Consider the following 21,516-nt stretch of genomic DNA (forward strand, 5'->3'; position numbering starts at 1 on the left):
TGATGGAAAATTTAATTCATCGCCAAATTCGTTATACCGCCATGATTTCTGAATTACAAAAGGTGGCGGTTTATCGAGAATTGACTGTACTTTTAAAAACCAAAACTTGACCATAACTTTTAAGGGTTAGGGCTAGTGCTTTCATAATTTACATATTTAATCCTTGTGACAAGACCTTTCATTTCATAGCAAGACCTCTGACCCTTTGACCTTGACCTTGGAGTTTGACCTACTTTTTAAAATATTTAACCTTGGCCATAACTTTTGAAGGGTTAGGGCTAGGGCTTCCAATTACTTTACATATGTATTTTTGTGGCCTACTTTCATATTTCACAATTTTGTTTCCAGTGAAAATACCCTACTTTTGGTACCAATATATTAAATTTGCATTAAAGAAAAGTTTAATCTTGGCTATGTTGTCATACAGGGGCATCAGTGTTTCACAAACACATCTTGTTGCATTTTAAAACCTGCATGCCTGCTCTAGTAGCACACTATACTGGTGTATATAAAGTATGTCTTGAGGTCGGGAATCATTAAGCTTTTTCAGATCATTTATTTTGAGCTATATAGCACAATGTAGCCTCTGTTTAACTAAGCCCTTTTATGATGAAGAATTTTCCTTGGCACAATTATTTATAAGTATATTATAAACAAGTATATACTATAAAGTTCAGTATAAATTGTCATGTAACTTCATGCATACATCACTGGACCTGGATGCTCTTCTAAGTTTAACTTGCAATAATTGGTCAATATTTCCATTTCTAATTTTTTTCTCTGTGATAACTCTTTGAAAGTTGGAGGAGTTTATTCTTGATAATTCTGCCGGCATGTAAATTAGGCAGGTCGATAGGTCAGCAGCTAAGGAGGTCTAATACGCATGCAAATGTCGTGCGCATCTGTCTCTGTGTCTGACGCTAAGGAGGCCAAATATGCATGTAAATCTTGTGCGGCTGCATTTGTGTTTGACTTCAGTGTGCGAGGACTATTGAAATTGGCATGGAAGTCCTCGTGTACTTTAAATTTATTAGTCTACATTTGTAATGTCTAAGTCTACAATTTTATTTCACAATGAAATGGAAATATAAGGAATCACTGTCTAGTTTTGAGATTGCCAGGGACATCAACAATAGTGGGAAACATATATATGTTATGCAAATTATCCCATGTTTCCCACTATTGTTGATGTGGCACTCTCAAAACTAGACAGTGATTCCTTAAATATATATGTCTATTTCATGTCATTAGATAAGCTTATGGATCGATTATAAATCACATCTTTGTGGATACAATTTCATGAATGCCAGAAGTACTGGTAACATACAACATTAATATGGACAATGCCTAAAATTTCTAAACTGAGACTGAAATATGGGTGCCTGCAGACAAGTGGATATTACCGCAATGCTGTAAGGACATATGCAAAGACCATCATGAACTCATGCTATGGTGGAGGCATTTTAAAAAAAAAATGTAATAGAGATTTTTTAAAGTTTGAATTATAAAAGAAATATATCATTTTATAAAAATGAACTTTGATGAATTATAAAGATGACAAATTTTGTGAGATATAGAAATTTATTTTCTAGTTCAAATTCATAATCACGCAGCAAAAGTTAAGCATGAAATGAATACTGAGTTTTATAAGTATGAGTTAATACAGGAAGGAAGTAGCTTGTTTAGCAAAAATACAACAGTACACTGTATACACAGGATGAAAATAACTTCATAAATTACTTAAGGTAAAAAATTAACAAATTTGTACCTTGTTGCATAAAAAATTGTTCTCATATTCAAAATTGAAGCAGCATATCTGCAGTGTGCCTAAACAGAAAGATGTATACAAACAGACAGACAGACATTGAGATAGCAGGTACATAGGAATAATAATAGTCATTCTTATAAATAAGTTTTAAAATTATTATCAGCTCTATTGGTCAGAGACCAGGAGAGCTTATGTGATAGTATTAGGTGTCCATCGTCTGTCTCTCTGTCAACAATTTTTCAAAACCCTATCCCTCCTACAGTTCTGATTTTAATATAACTTGAATGAAAACTTGGTAAATGGGACAGAATGACAGTTCAACATTTCTTTTGAATTTTGAAGGAATATCACTTTCATGAAATGAATGAATTACAGTATTTCACTGTTGAAAATCTTTTAAAGATTTATTGTTATAAATAAGTGTTTCAATTTTTTTGTTGGTTATTTATTGAGACAGAACCTGATGTGTTCCTGAACAAACAGACATACATTAAGATTAATGGGGGTGGACAGATTACCATTAATGTATCTTCAGAATCTATATAATCAAGAAGCAAGACTTTTATTGCAGGGAATTGTGTCATATCATGATGCCATTGAAAGCATTGTCACAGTAATTGATCTAATGGAGAACATACACAGCCGTGTAGACTGAAGATGTCTAGGGTTTAATGTGAAATAATGTGCATGTTTCAGAAAAATTACTGTAGGATTAAAATAATAATATATGATGGATTAATTTGCTTTATAATACAAATTAAATAGAACTCATATTTATTAGGGCCTTTCTCTGCGGTACCCTATAGTGATCAGTCTGTCCGTCCGTCCGTCTAGCTGTCTGTCCATCTGAGATCTCTTGTCTGGAACAATTATCTTCACTCTCCTTGGCCCAATCTGGTTCATACTTCACCAACAAAGTGTCTTTGGGTAAAGGGTGTGCAGTGACCATGTTTCTAGGTCAGAGGTTAAGGTCACAACAGAATTGTATTAAAAAATCCTTGTCCGGAGCAAATCTTCTCTCCCCTTGGTCCAATGTGGCTCAAACTTCACTCACAGAGTGCCACTGTCAAAGGATGTGCAGTGATCTTGAACAAAGTTTCTAGGTCAAGGGTCAAGGTCAAAACCCTTTTCAGCTACCTTACATTTTTATGTTCATTGCTGAAATTTGGGGCCCTTTGAGATGGCCACCATCTCAATGATATCTAGTTTGATTTGTCTTGAATATGATACACTGATTTAAAGTTGAATTATTGAAAAAAAATAAAATACTATGAAATATTTTGGAATTAATCCATATGTCTGTACAAGTGAATGTGTATATATAAATGTACACAATTTGTCCATCATATGTCACAAATGCTTATTTGATGGAGTTATTCCTGATCTCTGCATTAACACATTAAGGAGCTGGTATTTAGTTATAGGCATCTGGCTTCATAGAAAAAGTAATTCTTTCACTAAAAATGTTATCTCCAATTGATTTTTTTAAAGCATATAATATCATTTTGATAATAAAACACCATGGCGATAATGTGAATATGGTCTAATTCATTATGCTTAACGTAAATGAGCGAATGCCAGAACATAAGGTGTTACTAATGGGCGGGCGTTTGAATCTGACGCACACCTGAGAGTTGAGTTAACTGGTTCCCCCACTCCCGCGAGAATACCACAGAGCCGTAGACATCAATAACGACAGGTATCATCTATAGTGTGTCCCGGGCTCCTTAATGAAGGGGGTTATTGATTGGATTTAATGAACAATCTGCTATCTGGGTTTTAAATATCTTCATCAATGTTGTAGCTAAACATACCAGAACATCATCTGATATGGAAAATTTCTCTGTTGCGTTTATAGTCAGTTTGATCCAATTTGAAACCCATTGAAAAATTCTAAATTCAAATGTGGAAAATTAAAATTGATTGGATGCAGTTGTTAGAATGAAATGAGTAGATTTGATTGACGTCTGTTATCATGTCTAGACTAAATGAGCCTTTGATCAACTTGCCTTACTGTGCATTCTTTTTTTTTGGCTCATGTTGGATTCTGAATATAATGGAGAAAAAAAAGCTAGTGTTTTTTTGATCTGCAATCACAGCTGTTCTGGAATCAATTGGATTTGCAGAAAGAGGTTGACAAATTGAATCCTGGGAGAATGTATTAGGACAGTGTTGGGAATTATAGGATTTTTTCTTTTAAATACAGGTAGGAAACACAGATGCCATTTACAACTAATCAAAAAAAAAAGCAATGGCATTGTTTGAAGAATACATTTTATCAAAGAAATTAAAAAATATCTTTTCATCCAGATTATTTTTTTTTTAAAAATAGAATTATACATTTTAAAAAATTATGCTAAATGGAACCTTTATGAGTTGGACATTTCAGTTTAGATGTGTTTTTGTTCTTAATATGTAAATATTTTTTTTGCTGATCTGAATTATTTAATTTTAATTATTTTATTTTTGAAAGTGGAGTGCATCACTTGTTCAAAGGAGGACTTGATTCCTCATAATTTTTACCATTATTTTACACCTGGGAGAAGAAGTCATTAAAGAGTTCCCAAAAACTAAAACATTTATCGGGTCTTTGATCCATCAGCACATGATTAATCACGTGTTTTAACATCCTAGCTCCTCTTGTGGCCTGTAATCTTCTAGTCATTCTAACAAAGGTGTAAATTCTTCATGGAATCTTGATCCTTTATAGAATATATAAACTGTGAACAATGTAATTTCAAACACTGTGAAAAAATGTAACTTCAAACACATCGAGAAATATTTTAATGATTGTATCACACAAGCACAAAAAAGGAATCCACCATTATCAGACACATGTAACGGTATTAAAATCAATTTCTCTTGTATTCTAGACTTGTAGTTTTCTTCTTTTTTGGCTCTATACAATTGTGATGGAACCATTAAGTAAATAAATTGTTTTATTGAAGTGTCACATGCCAAATACAGTCAAACTTTGTATTTTGAACTTAAAGGGACCGAGAAAAAACTTTGAGATATATCAGAGGATTTGAGATATGGAAGCTTAAGTTACGTGAAGAATAAGTGGTCATGACTTCCGAATCACTTTGACATGACAAAGCTATTATTATAGATATCAGTTTTCTTGACACTGTGCACTGTATTGCAAATAAAACAATTACAATTGCATATAAAATACTAGAACTGGCATCTTAGTTGCTTCAAAAACAATAGGACCAAAAGAAAAAATACCCTTTTCCACAATTTTTATAAATATTTCTAGGTAAACTTTATACATCAACCACAACTTATAAAAAAAAATATTTGACATTTCCTTTGTTTGTACATTAATAAGATTTTGGCTACCACAGTTTACCACAGTTTATACTGTTGTTCATTAAAATTATAACAATACCATATTCACTCAAACTGTCAAAGTTTCCTTCTATAATTTTAGCTTGTAAATATAAATCATATGGAACAAGTTTCTTTAAATGTATATGCAATGACAGAAATCTAAAATAGAATGGCTCTTTCTTGCAGAGCTTCTATCAATGTCAAAATGTTGTCAGTATGTTTAGCTGTTCTATAGATTAGTTTATTACAAAGAAAATAACTGTAAAAATCTTGAAAACTCTCTTCTGGTTTTCAGTTCTTTCTGTATGTCAGATCTTCAAGCAAAGAAATCTGCCAAAAATTTAAACAGTACTATATAGCTTGTTTCTGTAGATTATAAAAAAATTGACTTTTCTTTAATGGGAATAGGAAAAAAACCATTTTGAATTATACTGTATTTATTTCTAATTCATTGACGTTTTAATTTTCAACTAATGTATTTAGGATTCCTTAGATGAATGTGTTCTGTCTCCTTGATCATTTCATATAGACCTACTTATGTTTGTACAATTTGTATATATAGCCAAATTATCCCACTAAAATATCTGGCACACAATTTTGAGAAACTTTCCAATACTGTATGTACAGGGAGATATTCGCTCCCGTTTTATTTTCGCCCCAGAAGAATATAGTATATTTTCTTAAACAAAACTGTGATTGGGCGAATTTAAGACAGGTCAAAACTGTTTGCAAGTGTGAAAGGGCGAAAATAAAGCGGGGCGAAAATAACCCTGTATACAGTATATGTTTTAGGTCACATCCTTATGTAATTATATGGTATTAGTTAGTTTGGAATATTCTTGGTGGTTTCTTAGAATCCAGTTCATGCTGTATATAATTTTTTTGACTTTTTTCTTTTCATCTTCATGTCACTGAGATTACGGCACCATAACCTTGGATATTTCTGGGATCAGCAATACATCTGTTATAACATGCCAAAAATATAGAATGGATTGACTTAAATTGATTTTAACCATGAATATCCTCCATGATACAGCTAATTGTAAACTAAGTGTTAAAAGGTTAGGACTTATATCAGTAAGGTCCTCAATGCTTCTGTCACGGCCAGTAGAGAACAAGAGTAGAGAATTCACGCTTAGAATGATAATCGGGGTCAACTCCAATATAAGGGTATGTAGTCCCTATGCGGAAGCTTGTATTTATATAAAAGTATTCGGGGACAGTTGACAGTTGACATTTAACCATTTCTATGAATGTGTCTACTGTCAACCGGGGACAGTTGACAGTTAACCATTTCTACTGTCGACCGGGGACAGTTGACAGTTGACATTTAACCATTTCTACTGTCGAAAGGGGACAGTTGACATTTAACCATCTCTACTGTCGACCGGGGACGGTTGACAGTTGGTTAGTCTCGCATTCAGAACTGTGATAAATAGCTGTGATTAGGGTTAGTTTTGCATATTAAATAGCTGTGATTAGGGTTAGTCTGGCATTTATTAATGTGATTAGAGTTAGTCTGGCATTAATAGCTGTGATTAGGGTTAGTTTCGCATTAATAGCTGTGATAAGAGTTAGTCTCACATTAATACCTGTGATTAGGGTTAGTTTCGCATTAATACCTCTGATTAGGGTTAGTTTCGCATTGATAGCTGTGATTAGGGTTAGTCTAGCATTAACATCTGTGATTAGGTTTATTGTCACCAGTCGACAGTAGAACATATACAAAGTGTCGACCTCTCCCTGGTCGACACTAGAATATAAGAGAAGTGTCAACTGTCAACCGTCGACCTGTCCCCAACCGACACAAGAACACAAGGAAAGTGTCAACTGTCAACGGTCGACCTGTCCCCAACCGACACAAGAACACAAGGAAAGTGTCAACTGTCAACCGTCGACCTCTCCCCGGTCGACAGTAGATAATACAAAAAGTGTCAACTCTCAACCGTCTACCTGTCTCTGGTCGACAGTAGATAATACGAAAAGTGTCAACTGTCAACCGTCTACCTGTCTCTGGTCGACAGTAGAACATATGCAAAGTGTCAACTGTCAACTGTCGACCTGTCCTCGGTCGACACTAAAACACAAGGGAAGTGTCAACTGTCAACCGTCGACCTGTCCTCAGTCGACAGAAAATTTGAAAAGTGTCAACTGTCAACTGTCGACCTGTACCTGGTCGACAGTAGAACAAATGCGAAGTGTCAAATGTCAACCGTCAACCTGTCCCCGGTCGACACTAGAATGCAAGGGAATGGATGGTCGACAGTAGAACAAATGCAAAAATTGATGTCCCCGGTTACACTAGAACACAAGGAAAGTGTCAACTGTCAACCGTCGACCTGTCCCCGGTCGACACTAGAATGCAAGGGAAGTGTCAACTGTCAACTGTCGACCTGTCCCCAGTCGACACTAGAATGCAAGGGAAGTGTCAACTGTCAACTGTCGACCTGTCCCCAGTCGACACTAGAATACAAGGGAAGTGTCAACTGTCAACCGTCGACCTGTCCCTGGTCGACAGTAAATCCATGTTTGGAATGAAAAAATATTTACTATATTACTACAATATACAGTGATGTATGAATATGTTTATATTGTTTCAGTCAAAGTACTACTTTATCCTTATATTGGAGTTGAGCCGATAATCGTTGATATACAGTTTGCAATGTGTTCTAATGATTTTTTTTTCTTCTACGAATTTGTTTTAACTGCTCACAAATGTACGTAAGCACTGTATTTTATATATCAATTCTATCAATAAATACAATTACACAATATGGATGGAGGGCGATTCTAAACTATTGATCCGGCTGTGTGATTTTTTTGAACTAGCGTACACTTTTGCTTGTAACTTGTATTCTATGTGGAGAGCTGTGACATATGTTGAGTATTGATTCAGTCCTAGTGTCCCTACTTAACCTGTAGTCAAACTTAATTTGTCCGCAAAAAAAACAGGAAATAAGATACAACTCTTGACGAAGCCTCTACATTTGTGTTTTTTATTCTTAAAGGTTTTTTTTTTATTTTTATAATGCATAGCATGTTTTCTACTTTTTTTTCTAGATGTTTTGCAATGTTTCTTTTTCACTGAATTTTCTATTAACTTTGAAATGATGAGGATAAAATTTTTTTTTTTTAAATATTCCATTAATGTAAGGGAAAAGATGAACTTATCTTTTATCTTTTATTTTTTTACTGTTTTTCTCTGTGCTTTAATTCACTTAAGGTAGTATGCACCATTAATGCAAAGAACACTCCTAAAAGTTAAACTCAGTGATGTACGTAGCAAATGCAAAAACGATACATAAAATTTATGGTGAAGAATTAATGGTAAATTTTTTGAAGAAAAAAACTTTCTACATTAAAAATAAGAATTAAATTTGATAAGCAAATGATGATGACGTGAAGGTAAAATTTATATCCTCGAAAGATTTAAAAAAAAAAAAAAGATTGTATGACATCTTGAAAACAAAAAAATGAGTAAGAAGAAGCGATTTCTATTTCAAATCAGCAGATAAAGGTCAGGTTTTGTGTTATGATTTATCATTGAGAACTTCATTATTTAGAGGCGTGAAATGTTCATATATGTGGTGCTGATCAAACAACTTCAGCCTAGCATGTAAACCATACAATTAATACCATTGACTGTTCTCTATTCATTAGTATCCATGATGACTGATGAAGTGTGGGGTAACATATGTTTTAATTAAGTATCTACTGAGGGTGCCATGAACTGAGTGCACTCAGAAGTTTATATGGGTGAAATTTGGTTCAGAATTTTACTGTAGATCACTATTAAAATTTCGACAATTTATTTTTGTGAGATAGTCGTTGGCTTTTCAATATAAGCGAAAAATTTTTTTTTCCCAAATTGTGGTTATTTCTCTATATATTAAATCTTTAGGAATACTATATATGTGTCAGAGAATGAAATTTTCACAAGCTAGGACACTGTTTGGTGTATAATTACACAAAAATAAAGTTCTCACGAATAAAAAATAGATACAGTATCAGTACATGACATCTTTGATCTCCACAGAGTTGTGAATCAAGTGTACTGAAAAAAGGAGGAAACAGTTACAGGGTACTATATTATAAGAGTAGGAGTTATTTATAATATACAGATGACCACTAAACTAATAAAGGAGACACAATGGACCATTATCTGGATAATTGTTCTGAATAAACTCCTCACATAAACTCCACACAAAAAGTGATAAAACAGAGTGAAGAGAGTTTAAAGATGATATCATTCTGTGTTATTTGATGATTTCTAAGTCCACCTTCAATTATTTGTCTGTTTGTGTGTCAACCACTCATGGTTTTTTCCTCTGATCTCTAGTGCTTTAGGAAATGTTTTTTTTAATGCTGAAGATCCAGAAAAAGAATTAGGGAGAACTTGGCATAGTAGGTTGTTGAAAGATGGAGGGGATGTAGTACCACATTTGTGTGTGTTAGTGTGTTTTAGTTTGTTCTTGTGTGAAACAAAATAAAGGTATAATTTGTTTCCAGATCAGTGTTGAATGCTGTCTTGCAAGGGGATGCTCTGCTTTGTGATGCCCTTGTTATTTTTAATGTCATTAAGGCAAATGTTTTTGTGATAATTAATGCAAACAATTGCGTAAAATGTTGAAGTCATTTTACAAGCAAGAAGGAATAACACATGTTTGCTGACTTTATTTGAAACCAAAGATCTTGTGGGAGGTATAAAACCTCTAAAAGCATGGACTGAGATTTTAAAATGGGTAATGTTTATACAATTTCTAGTACTGGTTTTCATTAAGATAAGTGCATTTTGAGGCAATTATTGTAGTTATAAGATTCAATATTGATTAACTGTCTTGGTAAAGGCAGTTTCTCAATAATGTGTTCTCTGAACTTTTGATGGAACTTGTCAGATTCTTCAAAGATGCTACTGGGTAGAAATTGTAAATGTAATAGGTTTTTTTCATAATAGTTCAGATGAAGGGACAAGGTATTGAAGATTTCACAGAGAGGTTAATATTTCCAAAGAAGGAGTTTAAGTGGCCCATGATGTGCTCTCAGAGCTTTACTGACACTTTATAAGATAACAGATCTGTCTCACCAACAACTGTCCAGTGGGAATTATAAGGAAATGGTTCCCACAACTTCCCTGATTACCTTTCTCCAGATTATCACACATTCTACAGTTGGATCTGGGGTAGGATACAGAAGGCCTTATTGTGTTGTTGAGAGAAAATTGAAAATGACTTGAATTTTACTGGATTTGTCATTGAACATTACCTTAAGTTATCCTTAATTTCAAGAGGGATAGACACAGTGGGATAAAGTAGCAAATCTTTTATCAAAGGCTGTTTCAAATGTCAAAGGAATAACCTTAAAAAAATAAAATGTTGACATTTTGGATTAAAGTACCTGTGTTTTATGCAAGGTTAATGATGAAGATGGCCTATGCAGTAACAGTAATCTTGCTGTAGTCGTTAGAATCATAGAATTACAAAAGTTTGTGTCTTAAGCAATCAGTTTGAAATGATCAATAAAGGTTTTTGAACTTTTACATAGTTAATTACCTGAAAACCCTCACGTGAACTTGTTCAAGACTAAAAGGATTGGTGAATACACGTAATTAAACGTTGTGTACTGGTGCATCGTTTTTATTGAGGGACTAGCAGGCATTAATATGCAAGATTACTTGGAAGTATAGCCAGAGGGGATGTGACTGCATCAGTTCTTCTGAAGCCCAAGAAATATGGAGAATCAAACAAAAGGTAATTAAAATCAGCAACAAAATATCCAGGCTGTTTTTGATACGTTGGTCAGCTTAGCCTTTTTGAGATTCCAGTGGTAGAGAGAGATTAAGTTATTGACCGAAGGTACGTCGTCTCATGTACGTGTTGGAATACTCGAACCAGCAGCAGATAATGGTTTTGATTGAGGTGTATATTTACTTATTGTATTTTAAGATTTTTATTTTTTCAGTTTTTATTTTTTTTGTAAAAGTTATTAAGTTTGACAGTTTGATTACATAGGGGGCAAAATTTTACAACTTAATTTTGATTTTTTGGTTACTCTGGCATACACACCCATTCCACTGTGAAGTGTTAAAATGCAGATGTAAATATAATAAAACCTTGAGAAAAAAAATTGTGAATGATGTTTTTACCAAAACAGTTTACTTATAAAAACTTCACATTTTAAAAAATACGTATTTCTTTAATTCATTATATTCTGGTCAACATTAAATAAAAATTGCAACATGCAAAGATTGTTTAATTTATTGAATCTTTTCTGTAACTAACTAATTATTTTCTAATGTCATTAATTTGTTTGATTAAAAAATCAGTACAGAATAGATTGATAGATTGATCATTACAGTTTGGATGGGATATTTTTTTATATATAGATACAGATTATAACCATAGAATATTTGTATCATATTACAATGTATCATCAAAAGATTAGTCAGAGACACATGTCATTTTCATTCACCTTGACAGCTGAGAGTTAAATAAAGAGCCAAATAGTCAGAGAATATATTGGAAAAATCAGTGATATATAAAGCTATTGATAGCAGGGAGAAAATCAGGGATGCTGCTATTGTCCTTGTAGATCCCCCTGAGGATTGTGTCTGGGTTATTGATAGCAAATGAATTAATGACTGTAATAATCAGTTACTGTAACTGTATCTGTGGGGATGTTTACACAAGCTTTATCTCCATCATACAGAGCTTTGTTTTTGTTGCAAATTGGTGCACTGCTGAGTTTGGGAAACCATTAAGTAAGGGAGATAAATCAGGTGATGTGGGGTCACAGGTCAAACACATTTCAAGGGAGTGTTAAGTGGAATGCAGTGTCCATTAACAGACATCTACATCATGTACACTAGTGTCAGCAGCTGGACTAGGTATTTCACTTAAATTATTGTCAACAGAGTCCAATACACGTCTCCCACAGGTGGGAGGGCAATACAGTACTATGTCGACAGGAGTATTTTGAATACAATGATACAGTCAAAGATTTTATGACGTATTGGAATCTACCACATATTATTAATTCAGGACAAAATTACTCTCACTAAATAAAGGCACTTTTATCATTTAATGTGACATTTCAGCAGCAGTTAGTTTGATGGCTTTTGTGTTATCTAGGATATTTACCCAATACCACATCAGTGAAAGTGCAAGTAGCTCAATTTTTGTTTAGATTAGTTGCATCGCTTTGATGTACTTTTGAAAGTGTTTGAAAATTTCATCCAGATCCCTTTTGATGTGACCAGCCCAAAATCAGAAGCAGGAATCTGAAAGGAAAATAGTATAGGATTCATAAAATTTATAATAATCTTTAGTCCCTGGGGACGATCCAAGCTTTTGGTGAATGATCAGATTAATGAAGTTCTGCAGTGGAAACTGGTTTTGATGTGATTCAAGTGGACTAAATACTGAATTATGCTGTCTAGTGCTTTAATAAATTTCTGGTCCTTGCACTTTACTAAAGCTGAAAAATCAAATCAATGAGGTGATTTGCTCATTCTTTTGTAAAACACGCTAAATGAATTTCCATTGGGAGCATATAGTTGGCTGTTTACAGTAGCTGTTGTAGTTAAACGGTGATTGCAAACTTTCCGCAACAGGTGTGGAACTGTCAAACCCTAATGTGAGTTTCATGCTGCTGTATAGTGACATCTGACCCCCTTCATCACTATCCGTGATATGGATAATTAACCTTCTGATTGACAAAAATACATCAATGGATAGTTCTGATGATCTGAAGGTAAATATATCTCTCTGGATTCACCTAAACCTCCATCTGTGCCCAAAAATCAGGGATGTGTTAGGCATGATCATGTTATGACATTGATGAATGGATAATCTGTCTTGAAATACCAGAATGTAAAACATTCAATTTTTTGTCACTTTTATACATACTGATTTTGATTTTAAAAAAATAATCAATTTTCCTTTCACTTTGTGGAATGAATACATTAGCTTAAGTTTTCTTAGAAGTTAGAGCACTGGAATTTTTCTACTTTTGTAACCATACATGTTTCTCATGCAATTTTTATTCAAAAATCAAAAGTGAAAAGATCTAAAGAAATTATTAACTGTAATTGTTGCCTGTTTTAGCTTATTATATAATTATTACCATAGTCTATAGGTAAAAGAGTTTGGAGTATCTATTGAACAAAATGACTGCACTAATTTAAAACATACAGCTCGACCTAGTGTACAATATGTAATTACATATGTTTTCATGTGTTCAATTTTTACCAGTTTTACTTCATTAATAATTATTGTAAATGAATAATTAATCTGGTGAACATCTTTCTGTATCTTCTAGCTTATGGAGAAGCACATTGATAATATAGCTTTAAAATAGCTCTGAAATTTTGATTTTGGTGGTGTGTCTGTTTTAGGTGTAAATGTTTGGTTTCTGTCTACAATTCTGATTATACCAGTAATTGTTTAATCTAAGTAAAGAATTATGAAAGGGTTAACTTTATGTTTGGGAAAGGTGAAAGGTCAAAAATAAAGCTTCACTTAAGGTCAAGGTTACATGTCAAGTTGAAGTTTTGCTTTCTGTAAACTACTGAGAGTGATTAACTTAAGGACTCCTAGGGTATTGAACAAGGGGTAGGGAGGGGCAGGGTCCCATCCTCAAGCACCTGTTATTGATAGTTTGGAGTGTCGATCAAGTCTCATGCAATTCATTTCTAGCTTGTTTCCCCTTTTTATTCTCAGGCTAAAACTATTTACATTTTAGAATTTGGATATGTTACAGAAGTTCTCTTAGTCATCATAAGTCCTTCGAGATTTAGAGTTTGGAATAAATGAATGCTAAATTAAATACTGGAAAACTTTTAATGTAAAGAGTATATCTTATTGATATCTCAGATATACCTTGGATATGTTGTACATAGTGAACTGCAATTCCCAACCAGGTTTGCACTTTATATCTCAAATGTTTGGATATCTCTATATTTGTTCTTGTTGAGTTAGAGCTAATGAGGTTAGACTGTATGTGGGTGTAAAATAAACTAAAATGCCCTTTAGGTGATCTTTCTCAAAGGATTCCTGTATTCTCTGAAATACTCGAGTCTTTTGTCATAACTATATAACCAACCAGATATTGAAGTTATTTCTAATTGAATTAATTTAGACATATATCCCTTGTACAAGTGTTCAGGGTACCTAATGTTCAACTGTATGTTAGTGCAAATGCACTCATTGATTGAAGGTTATTCAAGCTAATTCAGAACATTTTATTTATCCATTTTATAGTATTCTCTTTTGATCTGAGTCTTGTTAGATGAGTTTGGACCTTTTCAAAGTAGTGGCATATATGTTACGGTTCAGTGTAAAAATAAACTTGAGTGTCCTTTGAGGAGCATATAAATAATAGATGTATCTCATCCATGGATTAAAAAATGTAGTTAAAAATATATAGACTGCATTTCCCTAAAGGTTATTTTGTTTTCTTTATGAAAAGAAGCCATTGTATCCATTATTCTGTGCCATTATTATTCCCCTAAAAGCATGAGAGACCTTTTTGTTTGAAGGGCCATTGTAAAGCTGTTGCATATTAAATAAAATTTGTTAATAAAGTGTCTGAACAATCAAAGGGCCCTGCAAAAGGTCGACGATTGTCATAGAAACTAATGCTAGAAACTCTGTCATAAGTAATAATGTGGCAATTATCATAGTCGGTTGTTTCCAAATCAATAGCCTTTTTATCCAAAAACATTCATATCTACTATGTGACTTTCATATTAAAGCAATAATTTTGCAAATAGACAGTGAATAAATCAGAACCCTATTGTTCATTTGGGAATCAACAGCTAAAGTTGTGTAATGAGAAAAGCAGAGGAATGTGAGTTCAGTTTTTCTGAGTTTGTTTTTTATTGTGGTGTTTTCTTTGAATTTTCTTTCAGTTAAGGGTGCACATGTGCTTTTCATTCAAGATTAATTTAATTTTGGTTGCAACACGTCATTTGATTGGATAAAAAAATTAATTTAAATTGTATAATCTGGTTTGCCTAGGTCATAATGACTTAAAAATGTATCAATCCACTTGACATTATGTTTAAAATATGAACAATTTGAAGGCTTTTTTAAGGGAGAAACTGTCTTGTTTTATATACTTAAAATTAAATTATAAGGAAAGAATTAAATAGCAACCCAAATTGTACTGCTACAACCTGGGTTGGAGCAGTTAAAAATACGCTTTTTTATAAACTGCTTCTTGATTTATAAAGCGTAAACTGCCCCAACCCAGGTTTTACAGTATAATTTGGGTTGCTATTTAATTCGTTCCTGAAATATTTTTTAAAGCTTCATCTTTTGTACTGGATTTGTAATTATCCAATATGGTTTATCACTGCAAAGTATGTTTGATTTTCTATGCTCTCAGGTGAGTGAAATCATTGGCCTGATGCTGTTCATTTATTGAATATTAAGAAATTGAAATATTGTTTCCTTTGATTATCAGGTGATGACAATTACAATTCCATTCTATGTCAAAAATCACTTTTTTATATCCCAAACTGATTGCTGTACTCGTATGTTGCCAAAAACATAGGAATAAGACTGGTTCTGAGCTTCCACACCACCACACACCAGACAAGACCTATTCTTTGGACTCTATTTTGGATTGACAATAATCCTCTAGCCAGCATGTTGAAATATAATTTATTTGACCAGGATTAATAGATTACTTAATTTTGATTGTTTGAGTCCATTGTGACAAGTCTGAAATCACTGCACCTAGTGTACTCAGTCATCTACAAACATTTATCTGTTGATCTATGAGGGTCCTAATCCAGTTCCTGATGCTCTAAAGACTCAATATCTGTATCAATTACTTTACTCAGAAGGCATAAAAAAGATCAGCCTCCTCTCCGATTCCTACACGTAGCAGAGAAGGTCCACATCCTCTAATTGATTTTTGACCAAGATCTGGAATCATCTCGGCATTATTCAGTGATTGCACAGTGTTGCCATCAAACTTTAAAGATCTTTGATGGTTCTTATTTTGATTAAACAGTCTCCTTGCTCAAGAGTTCCTTATTTGAAGGTGTATTAATGTGTGTTTTTAGGGTCCTTAATAAAGTCCAGATTTTTCAGGACAACTAAGCTTTAAATTTTTTTCTGATTTTGCATGTGTTGGAGCAATTCATAAATGATATGTTCCAGTTTTTCCCTTAGGAATATATTTTAACAGTATGATATGGCATACAAACTATTTCCATGAAGATAAAATTTGTTTCTAAAGTTTCTAAATAATTTAAATGGCACTATGTACATGAGTATCTGAGTGACCCTGGATTGAATGTATCATATTCTTTGTGGTCCAACAAGACTTTTATACACCATCTTCTTCATAACCTTTACATGTCTAATAATCCTCATAAAACATGTAACGTATCTCACTCAGCGTATTGAGTCCTCTTTGATGGGGCGATTATGATTATTTATGTTTTCTGTGGATGAAAGTTTGTATTAACCCCAACTCCTAGCCTTTGTCAATATTCATTCTTTATGCCTCAAGAAACGATATGGATACGAAGTATTGATTTGATACTAGGTCCTTCAATGACAAGCCCTTGTAATGCCTTAAAGTTGTGTTGTAAGATCATTAGTGAGAAACTTAAGAACTTTTTTTTCTTACTTGTCAGTTTTTGTAATTGATATTTATTGCAATGTTTGATAAGCAATCAGTAAAATATTTGTAGGTTATTTGGCTCCCTATTTGTAACATCAATATTTCTCAATAATCTGATAACATTTACGAGATTTTGAGGATGTTTTAAATCAGTTTACACCCATAACAATCAAAAAGCTGAGAGGTGTCAATACGGATATTTAGAAAGGTATTCAAGCTATCAGTTCTGAGTTTTAAAGTGTTCTCTTCTGTCAGGGATATCAAACTAACAGACAAGAACAATTAACATAAATTCAAAGTCTAGGTTAGCCACCTGAAGTAATGATCTAGTGCACTTCTTTCTGCAAACTAAAGAAATGATGCCATCAAAGCTCTCACTCTGGAAAAAGATAGATTCTTAATTTTTGGTTGTGAGTTAAGGAATTCAGTTTTGAACACTGATAAGGAAGGTATCAATGGTATAGATTTGTATTTGTTCAAATTATAATCCCCCGAGGACAGGGTACTGTGGTCTTAGTGGAAGGTCAAAAATTTTACATGAAAGATGTAGGGAAAATTCTTGAAAAATCAACTCTTTTGAGAATATTAGGGGGATGATATATACATGTACTTATTTGGAAGGAAATCTTTTGGTGGTGTATAGATTAAGGTTTGCTCAAATCATGACCCTCGCAGGTAGGGTATGCCCAAGTATAGGCGATGTATACAAGTATTGTACCTAGTCCTGAATAGAAATCAGACACTGGATAACAACACAAACAGACACTAAGAAACAAAAGGAGTAAATTCACCATCTTCCATACTTACCATCTTCCATACTCAGCATACTTTGATCTCTCAGGGGAGGATTATGAAGTCATTATATTAATTGTGTTAATTGGTCTATCATATGCATTTTCAACTTCTGCTGATACTAGAACACCTGTAAATATAAACAGATCAGATACAATCCATCAGTAAGCATCTTGGGATTGTTCTTGTTTGCAGTGCTGAAGTTCATATAGTGCATGATTTCACATACTGTTACATGTATCAATTATCTGTGCAGCATTTTTTTTCCATGTAAACACTTAATTAAATAACTAGAATATCTCCTATGAAGTATAGAACTTGTAGAAGTGCAAACAGGTAGTACAGAATTTTTAATAGGAAATATGACCAGTTTATAATTAATTTAAAGTGACACATAGTGTCATATTGTCTTAAAGTTAAAAAATAAGGCCAGAAAAAATTAAATTTTAGATTTTCATTCCACTTGCCCCACCCCTTTCAAAGTGTTCCACCCTGGTTTTAAGGGCAGGGGGGGGGGTATCAAAGTATTTTGTTTTACATGTTTTAATATCAAAAAGCAATGGTACGTGTTAGTCCCCTGTGTCATATTACAAACTATAGATTTGAAGACAGGTTAACAATCGGCAAAAAAACATGAGAAAAACAGTGTACATTAAAAAAAAAAAAAAAAAAAACTCTGCATGAAAAGGACCAAAAAGAAGTATAATTGCTTTTACATATATACTGTATTAAATTTTGAAATAACTATATATACCATCAACAGGTTTGAAATTATTATCTTCCGCAAATCACTATATAGACTAAGCCAATTATTGGTTAAATGGTATACCGTAAATCTGGAAATTTTTGCTGTAGATAAATTTTTAGCAAATTTGCGAGTTCATTGCATTCGCAAAAATATTTTTCTTAAAAATAAATTACCAAAAGAAAATGTAAACATTACAATGGTCATTCGCAAAATTTTGAAACGTAAAAATTAATCAAAAGCACTTTGACCTGAATTCGCAAAATAAAATTGATGTAAAAATTTCCAGATTTACGGTATACATGTATATGGAGAAAGGCTGGTTAGATTCATGAAGAGCAGTACTTTACCATTGCACAGCTGCATGTATTGGGATCAGTTCATGTACAATTGGAATATATTCCATTTAAAAAAATGTACATGTTTTAAAGGATTAGCAATACAATCTCTCTTTATCAGCATTAGCATTGTTAAAATTTTGTATGAAAAGAACATTAATATATTATATGGATATTTTCAAGTATAAAAAAATATAGATGAAATCTGCCCATCTGACTATTGGGTAAATAATTAATATTATTATCAAGTTTGAATTAGAATCTAAAATTAAAAATTTTTGTAGCCTAATTCTAGGATCATTTTCTCTTGTAGGAGTCAGTCTCTGGCACATTGCCAGAAGCCGATGCCGACACACGACCACTAGACTCCAGAAATTTGGACAGCAAAACCATGGACAAAGTCTACTACCAGTACCGAGAGAAACTCATGAACCAGGGAAGATACATCGACCCTGAAACGGAACTGGAGGCAGACAGTTTCGGGATGGGTGTGGTTCGTAAAGAAATGGACCTTACAAATGACGAGAAGCAGTACCTCCTGGCAGTAGAACGGGGAGACGTCCCCTCAACTCGTCAGTATCTCAGTATGGGGGTCCAGACAGGACTCAATGTGAACTGTGTAGACCCTCTAGGACGCTCGGCACTACTCATTGCCATCGAGAATGAGAACATTGAAATGATTGAAGTTTTGTTGAATTACAATGTGGAGGTTGGAGACGCCCTTCTTCATGCTATCAATGAAGAGAATGTGGAGGCTGTGGAGTTGATACTAAACCATGAGGTAGCCACCAAAGGAGAGGAGGTAGGGTATTAATAAGTGTGCTAGAGTCAGCCCACAAAGTCTGAGAATAAGATTTTATACTGTTATGATTTTACTAAATACCCTAATCTTTCTAGAGATGTGGTTTGATTACTAGTATATTTTACATTTGCATTAACCTTTTCATGGAAACAACCATTTTCTTCAAATCAGAGTAGAGTTAAGATTGCATTTTGAAATATCTTTTTGTAGATCATTAGAGCTATATTTCAATACAGGGATTGTTTGACTTGATTTCCTGTTCTACTGCATTAATTATTCACAACTTTTTTATACTAATTAAGCCTCTAATCTTCAGCAGAATCTGGTTTCAGATTTTCACCTGAAAATCATTTATGGTGTATTTGCCAATGGTTTATCATTTATACTATCAGCTTTTTAGCATGCAGTTGATGGAGGAAAATTGAATGGAGCAGAGCTTTTGTCACCTCTATTAACCCTGAGAGATTCTGGGCATGCTAGAGCTCTTCTTATCCTATTCTGTCAGTCACCAGTCTCTTCTTCATTCATTCTACCAAATTTTTTTGCCCACTTTCTCTTTGTAATTAAGGCTAACTCATTTACAACAGGTTGAGCATCCATAACGGTTTGTTTTCATTGGCTGGTTTCCAGTGACCCAATCAGAAGCTGGTATTGGATTTGTCTTGTTCGGCTCAGCTGTTTGAGCAAGCTCTGCTCATCAGAGATTTACAGAGACAGTCAAGCATTTGGTTGAATGAGACTTTAAGGATGTCAACCAGTCTCCTTTTGACTTTCTAGATAATTTGTAACTTTTTCATGGAGATTTGATGAGAAAAAAATATATAGTGTTATATTCCCATGTAGATATAGTATGCTTTCGGATTCTACATGGCTTTGTATAAGTACTATAATGATTTTAGTTGCATGTTGTGGAAGAATAGTAGGAAATATGTTTTAAAAAGTACTGAAGGATGGAAATAGGGAAAGTTCCACAATAACTTAAGAACTGCATTAATGTCAAAGCAATATTTGCCATAAATGCCAAGAACACCTTGATTCTATGGCAGGTGTATAGCTTTAATGTGCTGCCTGGCATTTCCTACTGATGAAACATTTATTGAATAACAACCTGATCTTACCTTAGTCTTTGAAGTAAATGAACAAGGAATTTGGTACATATTATGCACTTTGTAGCAATTCTACGGCAGCCTTTGTTCCAGACACCAAGTCTGAAGTGCTTTGACATTTCCCTGTTTACACAATTTGATTCTCCATTGATGCAAAAGTAAACATCATTAACGGATGTGAGGAAAAATTCCAATCGCAGAAGCTCAGAATGAGCATACAGTCATTTATACTATGAATCAGTGTTCCCAAATTACCAACTGATTTTATAGGGTTAAGAAATTTAATTTTGAAAGATGATATGCTCCCAAAGTGAAATTTTGATGACATTTAAATATGTAAAATATTGATTTAAAATTTATACAAAGTAATCAGTTTTGAAATTAGTCAAGACTCAGAAGCAGTATTTGAACACAGAAATAGATTGCTTTTGTTTGTTGGTTAATTTCTATAGCAGCCATGATAGAAGTCAGGAATCCATATTTCAATTGTTTTCATTGTTTATCAGTTTATTTATCATTTTTCATCATATTCAGTTGGGCTTTAAAACTTTAAGGAAAATTCAAAACATATTGATTTTTAAGACTAAAATATGAACATTATCACAGATCTGATGGAAAGATTGTATGTATTATTCATTGCATACAAGTTTAAGGGATGAATTCCCATAACTTTCGTCAGATCTACAACAATTTTGAATTATTTTTAAATGAGAGTGAAGAAAAAAAATACTACTAAATAGTTTGAATTACAGTTACCATGATGCAGCCAAATTAAGGCGCCTGGTACAAGTTTGTCATCTTGTGTATTTTAAGGGCTTTCAAAAGTGGGATGGGGCTATATATAAATTCAATTGAAATTCAATGGAAATGATGAACCCTTACTTGAAATAAAGGTGTACATGTATAAAATATATTATTTTAAGTAAAAGTGATATTCCATTTGTGTAAACTTATCAAGGATGAGGTACATGAAATATTAGTGCAAAATTCAG

At 33.3% G+C, this 21,516-nt stretch overlaps 1 protein-coding gene across 3 annotated transcripts in view; it reads left to right on the plus strand.

The window, feature by feature from the left end:
- The window catches only part of LOC134239038 (transient receptor potential-gamma protein-like), a 67,112-nt gene that overhangs the window by 21,691 nt on the left and 23,905 nt on the right, over positions 1-21,516 (plus strand). For 2 of the 3 annotated variants that reach the window (XM_062721182.1, XM_062721183.1), the window contains exon 2: positions 18,930-19,418. In XM_062721182.1, the coding sequence (XP_062577166.1) occupies positions 18,930-19,418 (489 nt within the window). Of the gene's footprint in view, positions 1-12,222; positions 12,854-18,929; positions 19,419-21,516 lie in introns of those variants that run through there. The other variant, XM_062721184.1, reaches the window with a different exon arrangement.

Source organism: Saccostrea cucullata, unplaced genomic scaffold (genome assembly GCF_032062105.1).
Source record: "Saccostrea cucullata isolate Sc308-1 unplaced genomic scaffold, CSIRO_AGI_Scuc_v1 ctg149, whole genome shotgun sequence".
Taxonomy (NCBI): Eukaryota; Metazoa; Mollusca; class Bivalvia; order Ostreida; family Ostreidae; genus Saccostrea; species Saccostrea cuccullata.